The 15,683-nt window shown below is 37.6% G+C and overlaps 1 protein-coding gene across 7 annotated transcripts in view; it reads right to left on the minus strand.

Moving 5' to 3' along the window:
- Positions 1-15,683, minus strand: part of LOC132377797 (ERC protein 2) — a 782,782-nt gene that overhangs the window by 314,931 nt on the left and 452,168 nt on the right. For 6 of the 7 annotated variants that reach the window (XM_059944157.1, XM_059944156.1, XM_059944158.1 and 3 more), the window contains one exon: positions 3,667-3,798. The exons of the other annotated variant lie outside the window; for it this stretch is intronic. In XM_059944157.1, coding sequence (XP_059800140.1) covers positions 3,667-3,798 — 132 coding nt within the window. The remainder of the gene's footprint in view (positions 1-3,666; positions 3,799-15,683) is intronic. 7 annotated transcript variants of the gene reach the window in all.

Consider the following 15,683-nt stretch of genomic DNA (forward strand, 5'->3'; position numbering starts at 1 on the left):
AGTGGATACAAAACTAACAATCATATTTAATCATCAAAAAGGAACAGGAAACAACTGGAGATAATAGAGAGAGCATTATCTTACATTGCAGTTCCTGATGTTGCGTAAAAATTACCTTGAGCTGATCTGAGGCCAATTGGTTTCATTAAAAAGAAGTTGCATTGTCATTCCTTGAAAACGAAGATTCAGGGTGTCAGAGTTAAAAACAAAACTGTTTATGTTTTTTCTTGTCAGAAAGGAACAAGGTATAAATACCCTGAAGATACACTGCATGTGAAATGATTGCATGTTCATCCCAATGGTAGCTCCTTAGCATAAGGCAGTAATGCCTCTGCAAGCAATGAGCCAATAGCTATCCCATGAGATCTGATGTAGATGTGGGGTTTGAAAGCTGCATTCAACACAGTTGCAAGCTTTTTGAAAAAATTGAGGACACCAACATTCTACTCTTGTTAAGCTACTCAGTTTACCTCGTGTAACCCCTTTCAGAACCTGAAGACCAGGTATGAGAGGAGTGGTGATAGTTATAAATAAATCAGGATTCTTATCAGCCTGCTACTCCATTCCAGACATCCAAAACTTTAAACTACAGGCTCTAGGGATCCACACCACAGGCCAATTTGAAATACAATTTGCACCTGCTCTGCATCACATTTGAGTGTAACTCAGATCATAATGGTAAACCCGCATGGTGATATCATCATGGCTATTAGGCTGAACCTCTAGGGTCAAAGGTCATGTGAAATTTACCTCTTATTCACTGGCCAAATAGGAAATCACTGGCACTGGTGGAGTTTTCTCTGATTTGGAAATGCAGTTCACATTTTGGGCTGGATGATGTGATGTCTGACATTTTCTACTTTCTCTCCAAACTCATTTTATACAGCTCATTAGTAAAGAACTTCCCTTCTCACAAGTATCAACCTTGCACAAATCCAAACCAATTTAAATTACATGCAAAAGCTTAGCTTATCTTGCAAGCAGGTATATCACAAAATGTCATTCTGGAACAACAAGCATTCCTAATAAATAGATCTCCTTAACCAAGAAAACTTGTTAGTATTTTTGATAAATGGTTACCAAACTGAAAATAATGATCACATGCCTCTGTCCCTCCCTCTCGGTGGTACCCACGTTCCTTTCCCTCCCTCCCTCTCCCACATTCTCACCTTCCATTGCTCTCAGTCACTCTGCCTCCCACCCTTTCCCTCATTCTCACCCCTCCCCTCCCTTTCCTCTCATTCTCACTCCCCCTCTCCCATTTTATTTTCTCTCTCATTCTATTTTCTCTCTCACTCTCTAATCTTATTTTTCTCTCCCATTCTATTTTCTCTCTCTGATTCTGTTTTTGTTGCAGATTTTATTTTCTCTCTCATTTTATATTCTTTCTTTCTCATTCCATATCCTTACTCTCTTATACATACAGGCGTACACACTCAGTTTCCATAAATGCCATTTAACATGTTAAGCATTTGCAGATTTTTGTTATATTTTGACAAAATTCTGATCAAAAAGCCAAATGAAAATATTAATATGAATCTCCCAAGTCGTAAAGTGTTCACAATTACCACATGCAACATTTGTGAGGCCAGCATACCTCTTTTGTTGAGCTGCATAATGAGCAGATGGTAAGAACAACCAGTGAATAACTCCAATTAAACCAACAATATTAGTTGAAGTTTATGTTGAACAGTTGCATGTCAACAGAATTAAATCAGGATGAAATAGACAAAGAAGTTAAGATATCTGGAAGAAATCAAGTCAGTTAGTTTGTTTCGTAGTCACTACAGATAATAAAGGGATCAAAAATTTGATTCTCTGTAAGAGAAAGTAAACAGAAGTAAACTTAAGAGTCAGATAGAAGATGTACCTGGAAATCACAAAAAAAATTAAAATCAAGTGGTGGGAAAAAGAGAAATTGTAAATAGATAAGATTAAGGCAAGAATGCATAATTACTTAGAATAATCATGCAGTTGCATTTACAAAAATAACAGTAGATGCCAAATAAAAGCTGAACTATAGGGAAATAACTTAAAGACAGTGTTAAGAGATTCTATTGTTTAATGTACCATTTAAGTAGTATAACAAGGTACAATCAACATTGCTTCAAAAAATTATTTGCATTCTTCAGCAGGAAGTTTCTTGATTCATCTCAACTGTATACTGCAGAACTCTACATATGAAATTCATTACAGTAATTGCTATTTTAACCTTTTGAGTACACAGCTTTAATCTAATAATGCAAAAGTGAAATGGATTTACAATATTTATCAATTAAGTTACCATTCTAGAGGTCTAGAAACTTACTATATGTATAGTACTTAATAAGGAAGCTACATTTCAATTATTTGTGTAACTGAAATATTTCATTCCAGAACATAAAAGTACATTTTGATCATAGTACTCAAACAGTTAAAGTTTAACTAATGATCTTAAGCATAACTTACACACTTTGAAATACCTCAAAAATGAGGACTGGAAGAAGAGTTAGGGAAATAAGTAGTAATAGTCGCAACTTTTGAGCATTCTCCATGAAATTATTTAATTCTGTTTCTATTGGCTCCATACTTGTGAAGCCTGACTGAAAGGTACAGAGAATGAAAAGTACAGGACATGAAAGAACTTTCAGCATTAGGCGTCTGTCAGGGAACAGTCACTGGATTTATGATGGATAACAGTGAAGGGGTGGAAAATGCAGACTACATTTCTGTTATCATAAGCTCAGAATATAACAAAGGAGGATCTACAGAAACAATGAATAATATTTCCATGATTAGCATGGAAGAATGTGAAGTTTTGTTTTGTTTTGCAGCTTTAAAATGCAACAGTTGTCTGACTGAAGGACCAACAGCCCATTTTAATTGGCAATCAAATTAAATCATTCAATGGAGGGTTCAATGAAAGATAAATAGAAGTGACACTTATCAGCTCGAGAAAAGATTGTGTGTTTGACCAGTGAAATATGTTTACTCTCATTCAAGAAGATTTGTCAATCTTTATGACAGATCGTTCCCAACCAAACATTATTAAGCTAATTTGCAGCCTCTAACTCTTATCTAGCAAGTTGACATGATTTTGGAACAGAATTAAGAATGACGACTCAGGAAAATATAAATAAATGATTCTTATGAAAAGGAAATTTAGCTCTGCACATTTATTGCTGCCTTTACCATTACAAATTAAAACTGCATGGCTTAAGAAAACATTACAAGTTGCATTACAAAGAGATTGGCAAACCTTTCTGAATGAGTGGGGCTCATATTTCATCACTCACTCACAGAATGCTTTCATGTTTAATAAAGTGCCACTTCTGTTTATCTTCAGTTTAATCCATAAGAAGTCATTAAAATTTACAATACAAGTTGAGTAAAATTAGCTGAAGGTTATTCTGAGTATTCAATAAAACAAGCTAGTTTTTTAACATTTTTCTTGCAAAGGACAAAAGCTAAACAACTGGGCAACATTTGTCCAGATAATTTATGTTTCAACTGTTGAATCCTTCTTCAGAAATTAAAGCTACAGATTTTCAAAATTAATGAAGGTATTAAAAAACACACACACAAACAAATGAGAAAGAGTGTGGCTAAAATTTTGAAATCCATTTAAAGTCCCCTGACATTATGCCATTGAGAAGTAAGAGTAAGGGCAAGTTCTCTCATGCAGACCTGTTTCTCTGCAGAAGATCTAGAAGCCTCTTCCCGGGCGAGAACCACCTCTCTTTCCGCATTTATTTGTACGCTTTCACGCAGGGCTTCTTCCAATTCCTCAATTCTTTCATCTTTCTTTTGCACTGATTCCTAAGAAAAAGCAGGAAAACTAGGAATATTATTTCAATGGATAGTGTTAATATTTCTCCCAACACGTTTCCAGGTATAACCATCATAGGAGAATAAAATTAAAACAGAAATCACATCTGAAATGATAAAAAAGAGGTGAAATATACATGAGTCATTGTAACTACCAAAAATGCACTTTGAATAAAAGAAACAGAATACTAATCAATGGTCCTGCCCTGCAATGTTCAACTTTTTGCCATTCGACTATGGATGTAAGATGAGTCGAAAAGTAAACCTGCAATTAGAAAGGTTAAAACAGAGCCAATTCAGTCCAATGATCTGGAACTGTTACTATATAGGCTAGACATTGAAAACTTGTACACACAAGACGAAAGTTAATCAAGTCATGAAATGTTATGGATCTGTGGCTTCTAATTTCTGAAAATGGTTCTTTTCACAACTCTAAGTGAAAACAAAACAAAAACAAATAAAAGATACATTAGCTGTTGTTGGAACTGGCTGGTCACACAGGGACACTGTGTGCTGGTTATCCAACATACAAATTGAATTTGACAGCATGGTAGCAATTTGATTCACTAAAATCAACAGCGAATGTGCTACCCACCTCAGTACTGAAGGGGCAATTATAAATCCATATGTGCAACTTGACAATGGTGCTATTTTCAGAATTTTGTAACATATTGGTGAAAAAAAAGTGTTTAGAGAGATTACCCTTGAAAGAGATTAAGTGCAGCTAGGAACAGAACAAAGAAGCAAAGATATATACCAAGCATTTGCAAGAATTGTAATTCCGAAGAAGATGGTGCAGAAATAGTTTCTAAGTAAATCTGGGTTATTTTATCAAACAGAAATACTGTATACATGTTAATCTTTCAGAGTAAACTCGGAATATGGTAAATAAGTTATTGGAAAATTAATGATTTGACTTTTATAGAATAGACCACTAAAACCACTGGATAAAATGTAATATTTAAAATTGGTAGTTAAAGAAATTATCATTGATATATAAACTTCCTTGAAAATACAAACATAAGAATGCTTTACCCTTCATTGCTCATCTGCATAAAGTACATAGTGCAGAATGAAATATTTTGACTGTCATATTTAATCCAATTCCCGATTAGAAGATCTCAAACAAACTAGGCCTGCTTTTATCCATCTTCCTTGACTTTCTAAATTCCTTTATTAATGCCATTGTGGAATCTGACAATGATGACTTTGAATTGATGGCTTCTCTTCAATAAATTCCTAAACAGAACTAGTATTTATTCACTTCATGAAACCAATTATGATTTAAGGAACTCTGTCAAATTTATCTTCTGGTGGATAATAAACTGCTGTGTATTCTTTACTCTTAGTTAACATACACAGTGTATTTTCTCAGATGGGGTCTCCAAAATGGACACAGGAACCTAATCACCACCTCGCACACTTGGACCTGTACTTACAAAACACAAAATAATATTCATCTTTAGATGGCTTCATCTATTACAACAGGGGTTTCCAATATGGGGTGCACAAACCCCTTGCTTAATGGTATTGGTCCGTGGCATAAAAAAGGTTGGGAAACACTGAATTGCAGGCTTTTTGATGGAATTACATATTTGAATTTCTCAGCATCCATTCATCTGCATCATTTAGTGACTTTCTGAATGGGCAATTACATTCTATTTTACCCTCCGAAAATCAGATTTTGCAGCAGTATTGTATATGTCAATTCTTCACTCATTTAATTGCCAAGGTCTTTTCTAATGTTTTCCAAAATTTCCTTCAGTGTCAAAAACATCTAAAGTGAAGTTATTTATGCCCAAAGCAAAATCAACATCCATAGCAAAAACTTTCTAACCCATGGAGACATTGCATCATACATTCATCTTGATTAAAGCCATTGACCTGGCTTTGTGATAGTAAAAAGGTGAAGACGTTAACATTTGTCAATAGTCTGGGAAAGAGACACCTAAGCTGCCAAGGCATTTTTGTGAAAATGCCTTGCCAATATATCAACATCATGACCACAGAGTATTAGAGATTACACTGACATCATGTTTGTCACCAGCTAATGTCAGAAAATGATAAGTTTTTCTTAGATCTTTTTGGGAAGCATCGATGTCAACAGTTAATTTCCTTTGCAGCGGACTTTAAATAAGGTTGATAAGTCTATCTCTTTGTTTCCTGCTCCTCAGTCATACCTTCAAGGTATTAAATTCCTTCACACCAAATATCTAAATAATGAATAGCATTAGAAACATTTCACTGACACATCTGAAAACAAATAGAAACAACTTTTATTGTGTTAAATTTTTTTTTAAAAGCATGGACCAGAGGCCTGGAGGGTTTAGGAAGAGGGTTTATGCCAGAGTTCAAAAGTGAAGTTGGTGGAAAGCAGGTAAGCTGATTAGTGAATAGCTGGTGAATCTTTTCTGCTGTTTAATTTTGGTTTTATGAATTCTAAACTCGAATGATGAAGAACTTCAGAGCAGCTCAGCTGAATGCAATGTTACAGTATTTAAGAAGGAGTGGACACACTCAGTGATACAAATGTAATACAAATGTGTCTCAGGTTGCGGCAGGTTGAGCTTCTATAGAACATATACTGCACAGGAACAGGCCCTTCGGCCCACAATGTTATGCCAAAAAAATTAAATTAGTAAGCAAATGGCTAAGTAAACAAACTTCAGGTTATCAACCTGGAACAAAGGCTAGATTCACTGTCGTGGACCTGCACAGCTGAGGATTTTGGACACGGCACATTCAGAGTGTTCATATCGCAATTTAAGAAAGTGTGAGCAGAGGGAGAATCGGTGATTACCAGACAGACCAAGGGGACCAGACATCTACTTCACAAGCTCCTGTAGATTCAGGAATGCCCTTCAATAGCTATAGAGCACCTTGCAGGGTGAGGTCCCTCAGTGCAGCACGTGGTCCACACCGGTACCAATAATAGGGAAATGAGGTCCTGTAGACAGAGCTAGGAAATTTGAAAAAGCTGGAGAGCAAAATAAGACAGATACACTTGTGCTGTACCATGACCTGCAGATACAGTTTCACAAATCTTTCATCAAAGTTCTCAAACCATCCTTTGCACAGATTAAAGGTGACTTGATTAACTGTGGCTTTTTAAAAACCTTCACTCAAGCTCCTGGCTTTCTTGTGGACAACCATTTCATTGGCTCTATTATAGTCCACTGAAGATTTTGATGGGCTGAGGGGATCTGGACTATATACATGTATATTCTGTGCCATTGTGCTTCACTGGTATTCTATTTGTGTGTGGACTGGGCCTCAAGCTGCGGTGTCACCCAGGGTGGGGGGGGGGGAGGGGAGGAAAGGGGCATCGAGGCTGGTGCGTTTCACCTGAGACGGCAGGCTAGAGTTGTTACTACCTTCCACACCCCTACCCCAGTGTTCGAGGTGCGAGTTTTGGACTCTTTTATTGTGCGATTATGATACCATTTGTGCTTGCTATCTTCTGTGAGACTGTTGGTACTGTGTTTTGTACCACTGTTTTGTTCGGCTGCACTCATGAATGGTTCAATGGCAATTAAACATCAACTAGATTCACTACCTTTTGTCCACTACATGCACTTAATTCATTAGCTCAACATCTTCACACATGCTTTGTCACAAACTCGTGATGCTACTTTAGCAATGGTTGAAGCACTTGATGCTATAGGTATCTAAAAATTAATTTCCTTCTCAAGGACAAACCTCACCATCAACTTGTTCACCATAAACAAATAGCCAACGACTAGAGCAGTAATTCCATTCTCTAGTTTGTCCAATATATTAATCTCCTGCTTTTGGCCAAAGAAGGAAGGATAAAAGGATAAAGTGTAGGGGTGTGTGTGTGTGTGTGTGTGTGTGTGTGTGTGTGTGTGTGTGTGTGTGTGTGTGTGTGTGTGTGTGTGTGTGTGTTGTGTGTGTATGTGTGTGTGTGTGTGTGTGTGTGTGTGTGTGTGTGTGTGTGTGTGTGTGTGTGTGTGTGTGTGTGTATGTGCGTATAATATAGAATGTAAGTCTATTCTCTGATCCACACTCCGGAGCAGAAGGTGGCGGTAATGCACCATTAAGCTGGGTGCCAACTGCCGTAAAACAAGAAGAAGAAGAACCTCCTACATTAATGTCATCATTTTCTTTTGTCTCTTTCTGTTCATTTCACTAACTGAATTTGTACTCATATTTGTTTTAGGGGGTATAATAATGGTCAATCACAATGTCTATGATGTATTCATGGTGATAAGAGCAGGCAATGCCAAATCCTGTTAACACTAGTTCTTTTAACACAGCGTGGTCATGTATCCCTCATCTGTAACTACTACTGGGTTTCCACTGCACATTCAAAACACTGCAAAATATCCTTGTTCATACAGAATTATAGTGTCATAGGGCAGTACAGACACTAGCCCTTTGGCCCATCTAGTCTGTGTGACCTGTTACTTTGCCATGCCCCAACTGCTCCATACTCCTCTCACTCATGTACGGATCCAAACTTCTCTTAACCATATAACAATTACAGCACGGAAAGAGGCCATCTCAGCCCTTCTTGTCCATGCCGAACACTTACTCTCACCTAGTCCCACCTACCTGCACTCAGCCCATAACCCTTCATTCCTTTCCTGTCCATATACCCATCCAATTTTTTTTTTAAATGACAACATTGAACCTGCCTCTACCACTTCTACTGGAAGCTCGTTCCACACAGCTACCACTCTCTGAGTAAAGAAGTTCCCCCTCGTGTTACCCCTAAACCTTTGCCCCTTAACTCTCAACTCATGTCCTCTTGTTTGAATCTCCCCTACTCTCAATGGAAAAAACCTATCCACGTCAACTCTATCTATTCCCTTCATAATTTTAAATACCTCGATCAAGTCCCCCCTCAACCTTCTACGCTCCAAAGAATAAAGACCCAACTTGTTCGACCTTTCAATGTTGGAAATTGTTTCAATGTTTCAATGTTGGAAATGCTGCATCTCCACTTCTAATGACAGCTTGTTCTACACTGGCACATCTCATTGAGTATAAAAGTTCACCCTAGGTTCCCCTTAAATATTTCATTTTTCACCCCCAGCCTACGTCCTGAAATTCCAGTTTCACCCCATCTCAGAGAAAAAGCCTGCTTGCATTTATCCTATCTATACTCTCATAATTTTGTATACTTCTATCAAATCTCCCCTCATACTCCAACACTCCTATGAATAAAGCCCTAACCTTTTCAAACTTTCCCTATAACTCGGGTCCTCAAGTCCCAGCAACATCTTTATAAATTTTCTCCTTACTCTTCAATCTAATTGATATCTTTTCTGTAGATTGGTGACCAAAGAGGAATATGTTGTAGGACAGAGGGCTTGTAAAAATAATGAGGGCTTGTAAGAAAGGCTGTGTAATAACGATGGAAAATTTTAGTTATTATGTAGATTGGACAAATTATATTAGTGGCATTAGCACCGGACTTCGAGGCAAGTGGTCCTGGGTTCGAATCCGGCTGGCTCCTTGCTGCTAAAGAAACAGAAAGGTTGCAGCCCGATGTGGCACAAGGCATGAGTGGAACAACAACAATAATTATATCAGGGTAAAGAGGGCAGAGGCAGAACTTGAGAGTAAACTACCAAATAATATAAACATAGATATTGAGAGCTTCAACAGGCAAACAAAAAGAAAGCAGATAAAAACAAACAGTGATCCCTTGCAGAATGAGATTGGAGAATTAATAATGGGTAACCGAGAAATGGCAAAGATAGTAAAAATGATTTTGGATCAATCTTCAGAGCAGAAGACTCTTCGAGGCACTCCATTAATTGGGTCGACCGTAGATACTACATCCCAGCTGTCTACATAATACTCAAGCCAGTATGCAGCCAGGGCAGTACAATATGGAGAGCAGCCTGTTGCCTACGTAGCAGGCTCCCCTCTCCATGCAGCTGATGAATCCAAAGGAACGGTAGAGACCAATACAGTTTGGCACCAGTGGTGACACAGGAGATGCCAGTCAGTGTTGAACTCAATGTAGGACTGCATTAGGGATTCCGGTTCTGGATTTTTCCTTGGGATTCACTCCCGAACCCTTCACCATGAGTGGATATAGCTAGAAGTTTGAGATCAGGGTTTCCTTCTCTTAGGTGAGCTGCCAACAACGGCTAACGAGCTCCATCTGCACAACGCAACTGGTTCTAAGGTACCAGTACCTACATTTGCTGTTTCTCCTGTCGGTAGAAATGGTTCCGCCAGGTTTAATAGCTAAGTCACATGTGAAGGCCAGGAGCTGAGCTTAGTTGTCAGAGGCGCTTTGAGACACATACAATTAGAAGCATTTAATAGATGGTGGGAGCTTATCCCTACTAACGCCTCCCACCCCCAGCTATGACAACCTTAAGGAACCTGAAGACTCTAATAAGTCAAAACCAGGAGCCTAGTGAATGAAGAAGTGAATCACAATTATTTTGTGGGGGAAGTCACCTGTGTCAGATGCCTGAATCTTAGGCTCTTAAAGGAAGTGATTACAGGCACGATAAAGGCATTGGTAATAATGTTTCAAAATTCCCTGTATTTGAAAGTGGTTCCACAAGTTTGGAAAAGCACAATCATAATGTCACTATTCAAGAAACAAATAGTCAGAAAACTATAGGCCAGATGGCCCAACTTCTATCTCTGGGAAAATAATTCAATCCAATATAAGGGAAGCAATATTTTAACATTTAGAAAATCATAAAAGCAATCAAGCAGTCAACTCATTCATTAAGTTGGCATAAAAATGCTGCTGCATAAGATAAGAGCTCCTATGTTTGGAAGTAAGATGCAGACATGGATAAGGAGTGACTAACTAATATAAAATAGTCAAAAAGAAAAAAGAATGTTTAAAGAACTCAGGAGGTCTAGAGGCATTGTGGAGTCAAAATATGGGAGCTAATGTTTCAGCTTGAGATCCTGCATCGGGAGGAATTAAAAAGATTGCTAGTAAATGGCAGGAGAAAGTTGATTTGGGGTTGAGGCGGGTAGATTATCAATGCGACCAGGTGGGGAAGGGATGATGAACAGGTGGAGGAGGGGAGTAGAACAGAGGCTAGCTTACAGTGGGTGAAACCAGATGGGAGAGGATGATGGGCAGGTGGAATCATTTGGAGGAATAGATAGGAGGGATGAACAAAGAAAGAATAAAACTAGTTAAGTGTGTAGAAGCAGAAAACAGAGTGTGGCTATGTGAAATTGCGAAGTTCAGTATTGATACCATTGGGTTGTATGCTACCCAAGTAGAAAATGAGATTTTGTTTTTCCAGTTTGTGATTGGTCTCTCTGTAGCAATGGAGAGGGTCAAGAACAGACAGGGGAGTATGGGAGAAGGAAGGAGAGCTAAAATAACATGTGGTCTGAAGCTTTAAGATGGAAATTACAGACAAGGTGGAAGCACTTTGCAAAAAGGTTGCCAAATCTGTTTCATTTTTCTTAACTGAATAATGAAGCAGGTTTAAGGGACATATATGTCAGCTCCTCCCCATTTCTTATTTTATTATTGCAGCCCATTCTATGCATTTAGGGTCATACTTCAAGATTATATGTGGTTAGTGATAGGAGTTGCAGCAATACCAAAATGTCCTAAGGCTTCTGATATAGAGATAAGATTCTTGCATGTATATCCTATCACTTGTCCTCATAATTTTACGTGCCTTAATTAAAATGGTCCATCCTCAGTAATAGCTTGATGAACCCCCTCTGCACCCTCTCCAGAACCATTACATCTTTTCTGTTATAGGGTGACCAGAACAACATACTCCACAAGCTCCACTTGAGGTCTCACCAATGTTTTATGAAGTTGATGAATAGCTTTTCCACTCTTATATTTGAAGCCCACTGAATAACAGTGCCCCATATTCTTCTGTACACTTTATCTGGTGGGATTGCCACCTTTAAGAACCTTTTTACTAAAACACCAAGATCCTGCTGTTTCTCAATAGTCCATACGACCCTACCATATTTTTCTATAATATGTTCTAGTTTCATTAGTACTCCCAAAATGCATCTCCTTAGATTGACCTGGATTAAACTTGATCTGCCATTTCTCAGCCAATTCCACTGTCAATATCTCATCAATTTCACATCAATATCACTCATTAGTTGAACACCACCCTCCACACAGTTAACAATTTCACCAATCTCTGTACCGTGTGCAAACATACTGATCATGCCTCCTCCATCCACATATCAAGTCATTCAAATGTTACGACCAAGAGACCCAGCACTTATCCTTGGGAAATGTCACTAGTTGTAGGTATCCAATCACAAAAGTAAATTCTACCATTACCCTCTTTATCTGAAAGCCAAGCCTATTTTGAATCCTATTTACCAATTTACACAATGTTTTGGACCAGTCTCCAATGTGGGTCCTTGTCAAAGGCCTTAGTGAAGCCCATATAAAGCACCTCTTTTAAAAAACTTAATCAGATTGGTGAGATAAGATCTGCCTTTGACGAAGGTATAACTACCATTGATTAGACCCTGTCTTTTCAATTGATCACATTGCCTCCCCCCAGAATATTTTCCAATAACCTACTGACATCAGACTCACAAGTTAGTAATTATCAAGTTGTATCCTGCTGTCCTTCTTTAAAAGGATTAAATATGCTATCCTTCAGTGATTTGTATTTCCCAAGGACAGCAAAGAAGTAAAAGTCATTTCAGACCTCTGGGAATTCTTTCTCTTGGTCTTGCCTCTCATTTCATTCAGGGATAAGTTTTATCCTGCCCTGGGAATGTATTCCCTTTAAAGCTGCCAAGGCATTGAGTAACTCTTCTTTATTCATGGTGAATTGTACTAGAATTTTACTTTCCCTTTCACTGAACCTTTCAATTACAATATTGTCTCTTTCTTGAGGCTAAACTGAACATCATTACTGGCATCTAATTCACATTAATATAGCCCAAATAATCTGCAGCTAATCCATATATAAAAAGGGTTGTCAAACTACTGTATGATAAACTTCAGCATTACTTAAAGGTGACCTTCTTGACCAAGTGCCAAACTGTGGAGTCCAACTCTATCAACCAACCTCAAGAAACTCTCACCAAATAAATTCACTTTCTCTGCTCAGCCCGTCCAAAATCTGTAGCAATAGCAAAATGGCTCACAAGCATCACTTACTGTCTGCCAATTCAAATCCCTCTTCGCACTGCATACTTACCAGTCTGCCACCTGCACCCAGTTAGCAATAATCAAACCAATGAACAACTGAACCTGTGATCCATCTCTCTCTTACCTATCAACTCTCACCATAACACCTTCTGCAACTGATCCCAATCATTCTGCCTCAGATTCTGTCTCCAATTGCTACACTTACTGGCTTCTCACTTCTGACTGCTTGTAGCAACTCTTGATCTCAGCCTCCTAAGTTCCATTCTCAGTCCTGACATTAACCCACTGTGTTCCTCCACAAAGTAACACCATTCCAACCTTGGATGTACCAAACTACTTACCTCAGCTGGTATGGAGTTAACATGCTTGACTTAATCTCCTTCAGTTTCTAGCCAAACCTATTTCCTCTGGACAACGAAAGACAAGCAGTTACATTAATGGGGTATGTCATCATCTCTGCCTGTTGCCATCTTTAAATCAGATTCTGATCAGTATTATAAATTTTAAACACTTATTACAACATCTCAGCCTTTCAAAGCCACTTAATGCCTTGTCAGTCTAATCAAACAATAGGAAAGCTAATTGTAGTATAATGTTATCTGAGATTTAAAATAAAAATATCTGTCAAACATCATTTCTTAACCAAGCTCCTGGAGCTTCCTAAACAACGGCATCTTGACGGAATTTTAATTTCCAAGACTGGATCTACTGCTCAAGGGAAATAAGAAATGAGGAATTGATGTTGGCAATTCCCATGTCATCCACAACTCATAACTAAATTTTTTAAATATTTAGCTTACAAGGAACGACTTCCCCATTACATTACAATGATTCATTTCAGTCAAATGTAGCCACTTCCAGCTTTTAAACTATTTGAAAACGTTTTTAACTGAGCAAAGTGTATGTGACAATATCTAAACTGTGCAACAATATATGCAGTATATGAAGGATTGCATATTTATGACAGAGAATGGTGTGCACCTCATAAAATGAAAGGAAAATATTAAAATATCCCAAAAGAACAGTTAAACTATAAAATACAGGATAACTAGTTTAGCATGCATCATTCTCAGTTCAGATAATATTTCTAACTTCTCCCATATCATAAAGATACAATGTACAAATTAACCTGTTCTCACTGTTTGACGCATCTCAAGCACTCTCTCAAAATTCATATTAACTTATTTTTTCCTATTCTTCATACTTACGGCATAAAATGATTACAAGGACTTTGCAGTTAGTGAAAAAACAACTGCCAATCATTTATTACTGCTACCCTTACCAAAGGACTTTATATAGGGCTCTGTATTCATCCTTGTTGCAACTGTGAAATCAATTTGATATAATACTCTCTTAGACCCATGGAAAGAAGATACGTACATACCCCAGTGATTGAAGTTTTTTTTAACTGAACAAAGAGAAAATGGAAATTAGAGACTTTAATTCCATGATACATCAAACAATGAGAAAAAGGGAAGTAGAAATGAATGGAAGACAAATAGGATAAAGGAAAAATGAAATAACAAACTGTGAAAGAATGAGACTTACCATATAGGAAAGTTTTCAGTAGGAGAGCTTGTTATATTGCAATTAGACTTTTCATGCTATTAAAAATTTACTTATACTGGAAAACAATGTTCTCTCTAATTATTTCACAGCTGCGTGGACCTACCGTTGCTCTGAGCCGGCAATTTTTATATGGCCTGAAAACTGTGTAGCAACAAAGGCTATTTGCATAGGAGCATTTCAGTTACAGTGTGGCCATGCACCCACACAGCATAGAGGGAACAGTGCCGAAATTGTGAAAGTCCTAGACTTCCCCAGTAGTATGGCAAGTCTCGTTAAACACAAGACACCAAATTCACTACTGAAGTGTTACAATGCATCATGATGAAGGTAATGCTGCCCCACTTCCCAAAAGTCATAATTAATCATTGATCTTTCTATTTACAGAAATGTTATTGCAAACTATGGACTTTTATATGCCTGCAAAGATATTCTATAATGTATACATCCCCTGTGCTGCAATGGTACAGTGTAGAAACTGTTCACAATTTCTCTGTTATTATAACTAAAATTATCGCAGTTGTTTGAGGCAGATTCTATTATTTGCCAGTTGTGCACTGTGATGTGCAGTTGTGCTATGATGGGCTCTTTAGTATTGTAGCTCTGTGCAGGATTTTCTTCAACATTCTGCACTAAATAACAGACAACTTTATACCTTAAACCATTTTCCATTTGTAAAACCTAAATTTATGAAGTTACCACTATTTACAAAGGAATAAATTACACTTTGTAGCAGCCTCTGTGGAAGTCAATATTTGTACATTAGTTTGCAGTGCATTGACTTTAATGACCTGTGCAAACTTGGCTTTTATAACCTTCCTGTGTTTTCCCCTCAGCTGCAGAGTTCTTCAAATTAAATTCTTTCAACAATGGCACAGTTTTTCTCCTGAACATAGTTTTAAAATATTGGCTGTAGTTCAAAACACATTTCAGCAGCACATATGGAATTTATCCACTACTTAATAGAACCCCCACAGGTCAAGTGAAGACAAATGCATACAAACTCATCCGAGTTAACAATCTTAAAATATATTAATACTTTATTTGGTAGAGTAGATAAAGGCCAATTGGTTTCATACATTGTGATTGATAGATTTAAAATATGACCACTGAACTTTATCCCATGGTATATTATTCACTCATAGATGTTAGTCTAATTTTCCCTCATAGGTTTAAAATGTTCTATTTAGAAATATGT

This window comes from Hypanus sabinus, chromosome 19 (assembly GCF_030144855.1).
Source record: "Hypanus sabinus isolate sHypSab1 chromosome 19, sHypSab1.hap1, whole genome shotgun sequence".
NCBI lineage: Eukaryota > Metazoa > Chordata > Chondrichthyes > Myliobatiformes > Dasyatidae > Hypanus > Hypanus sabinus.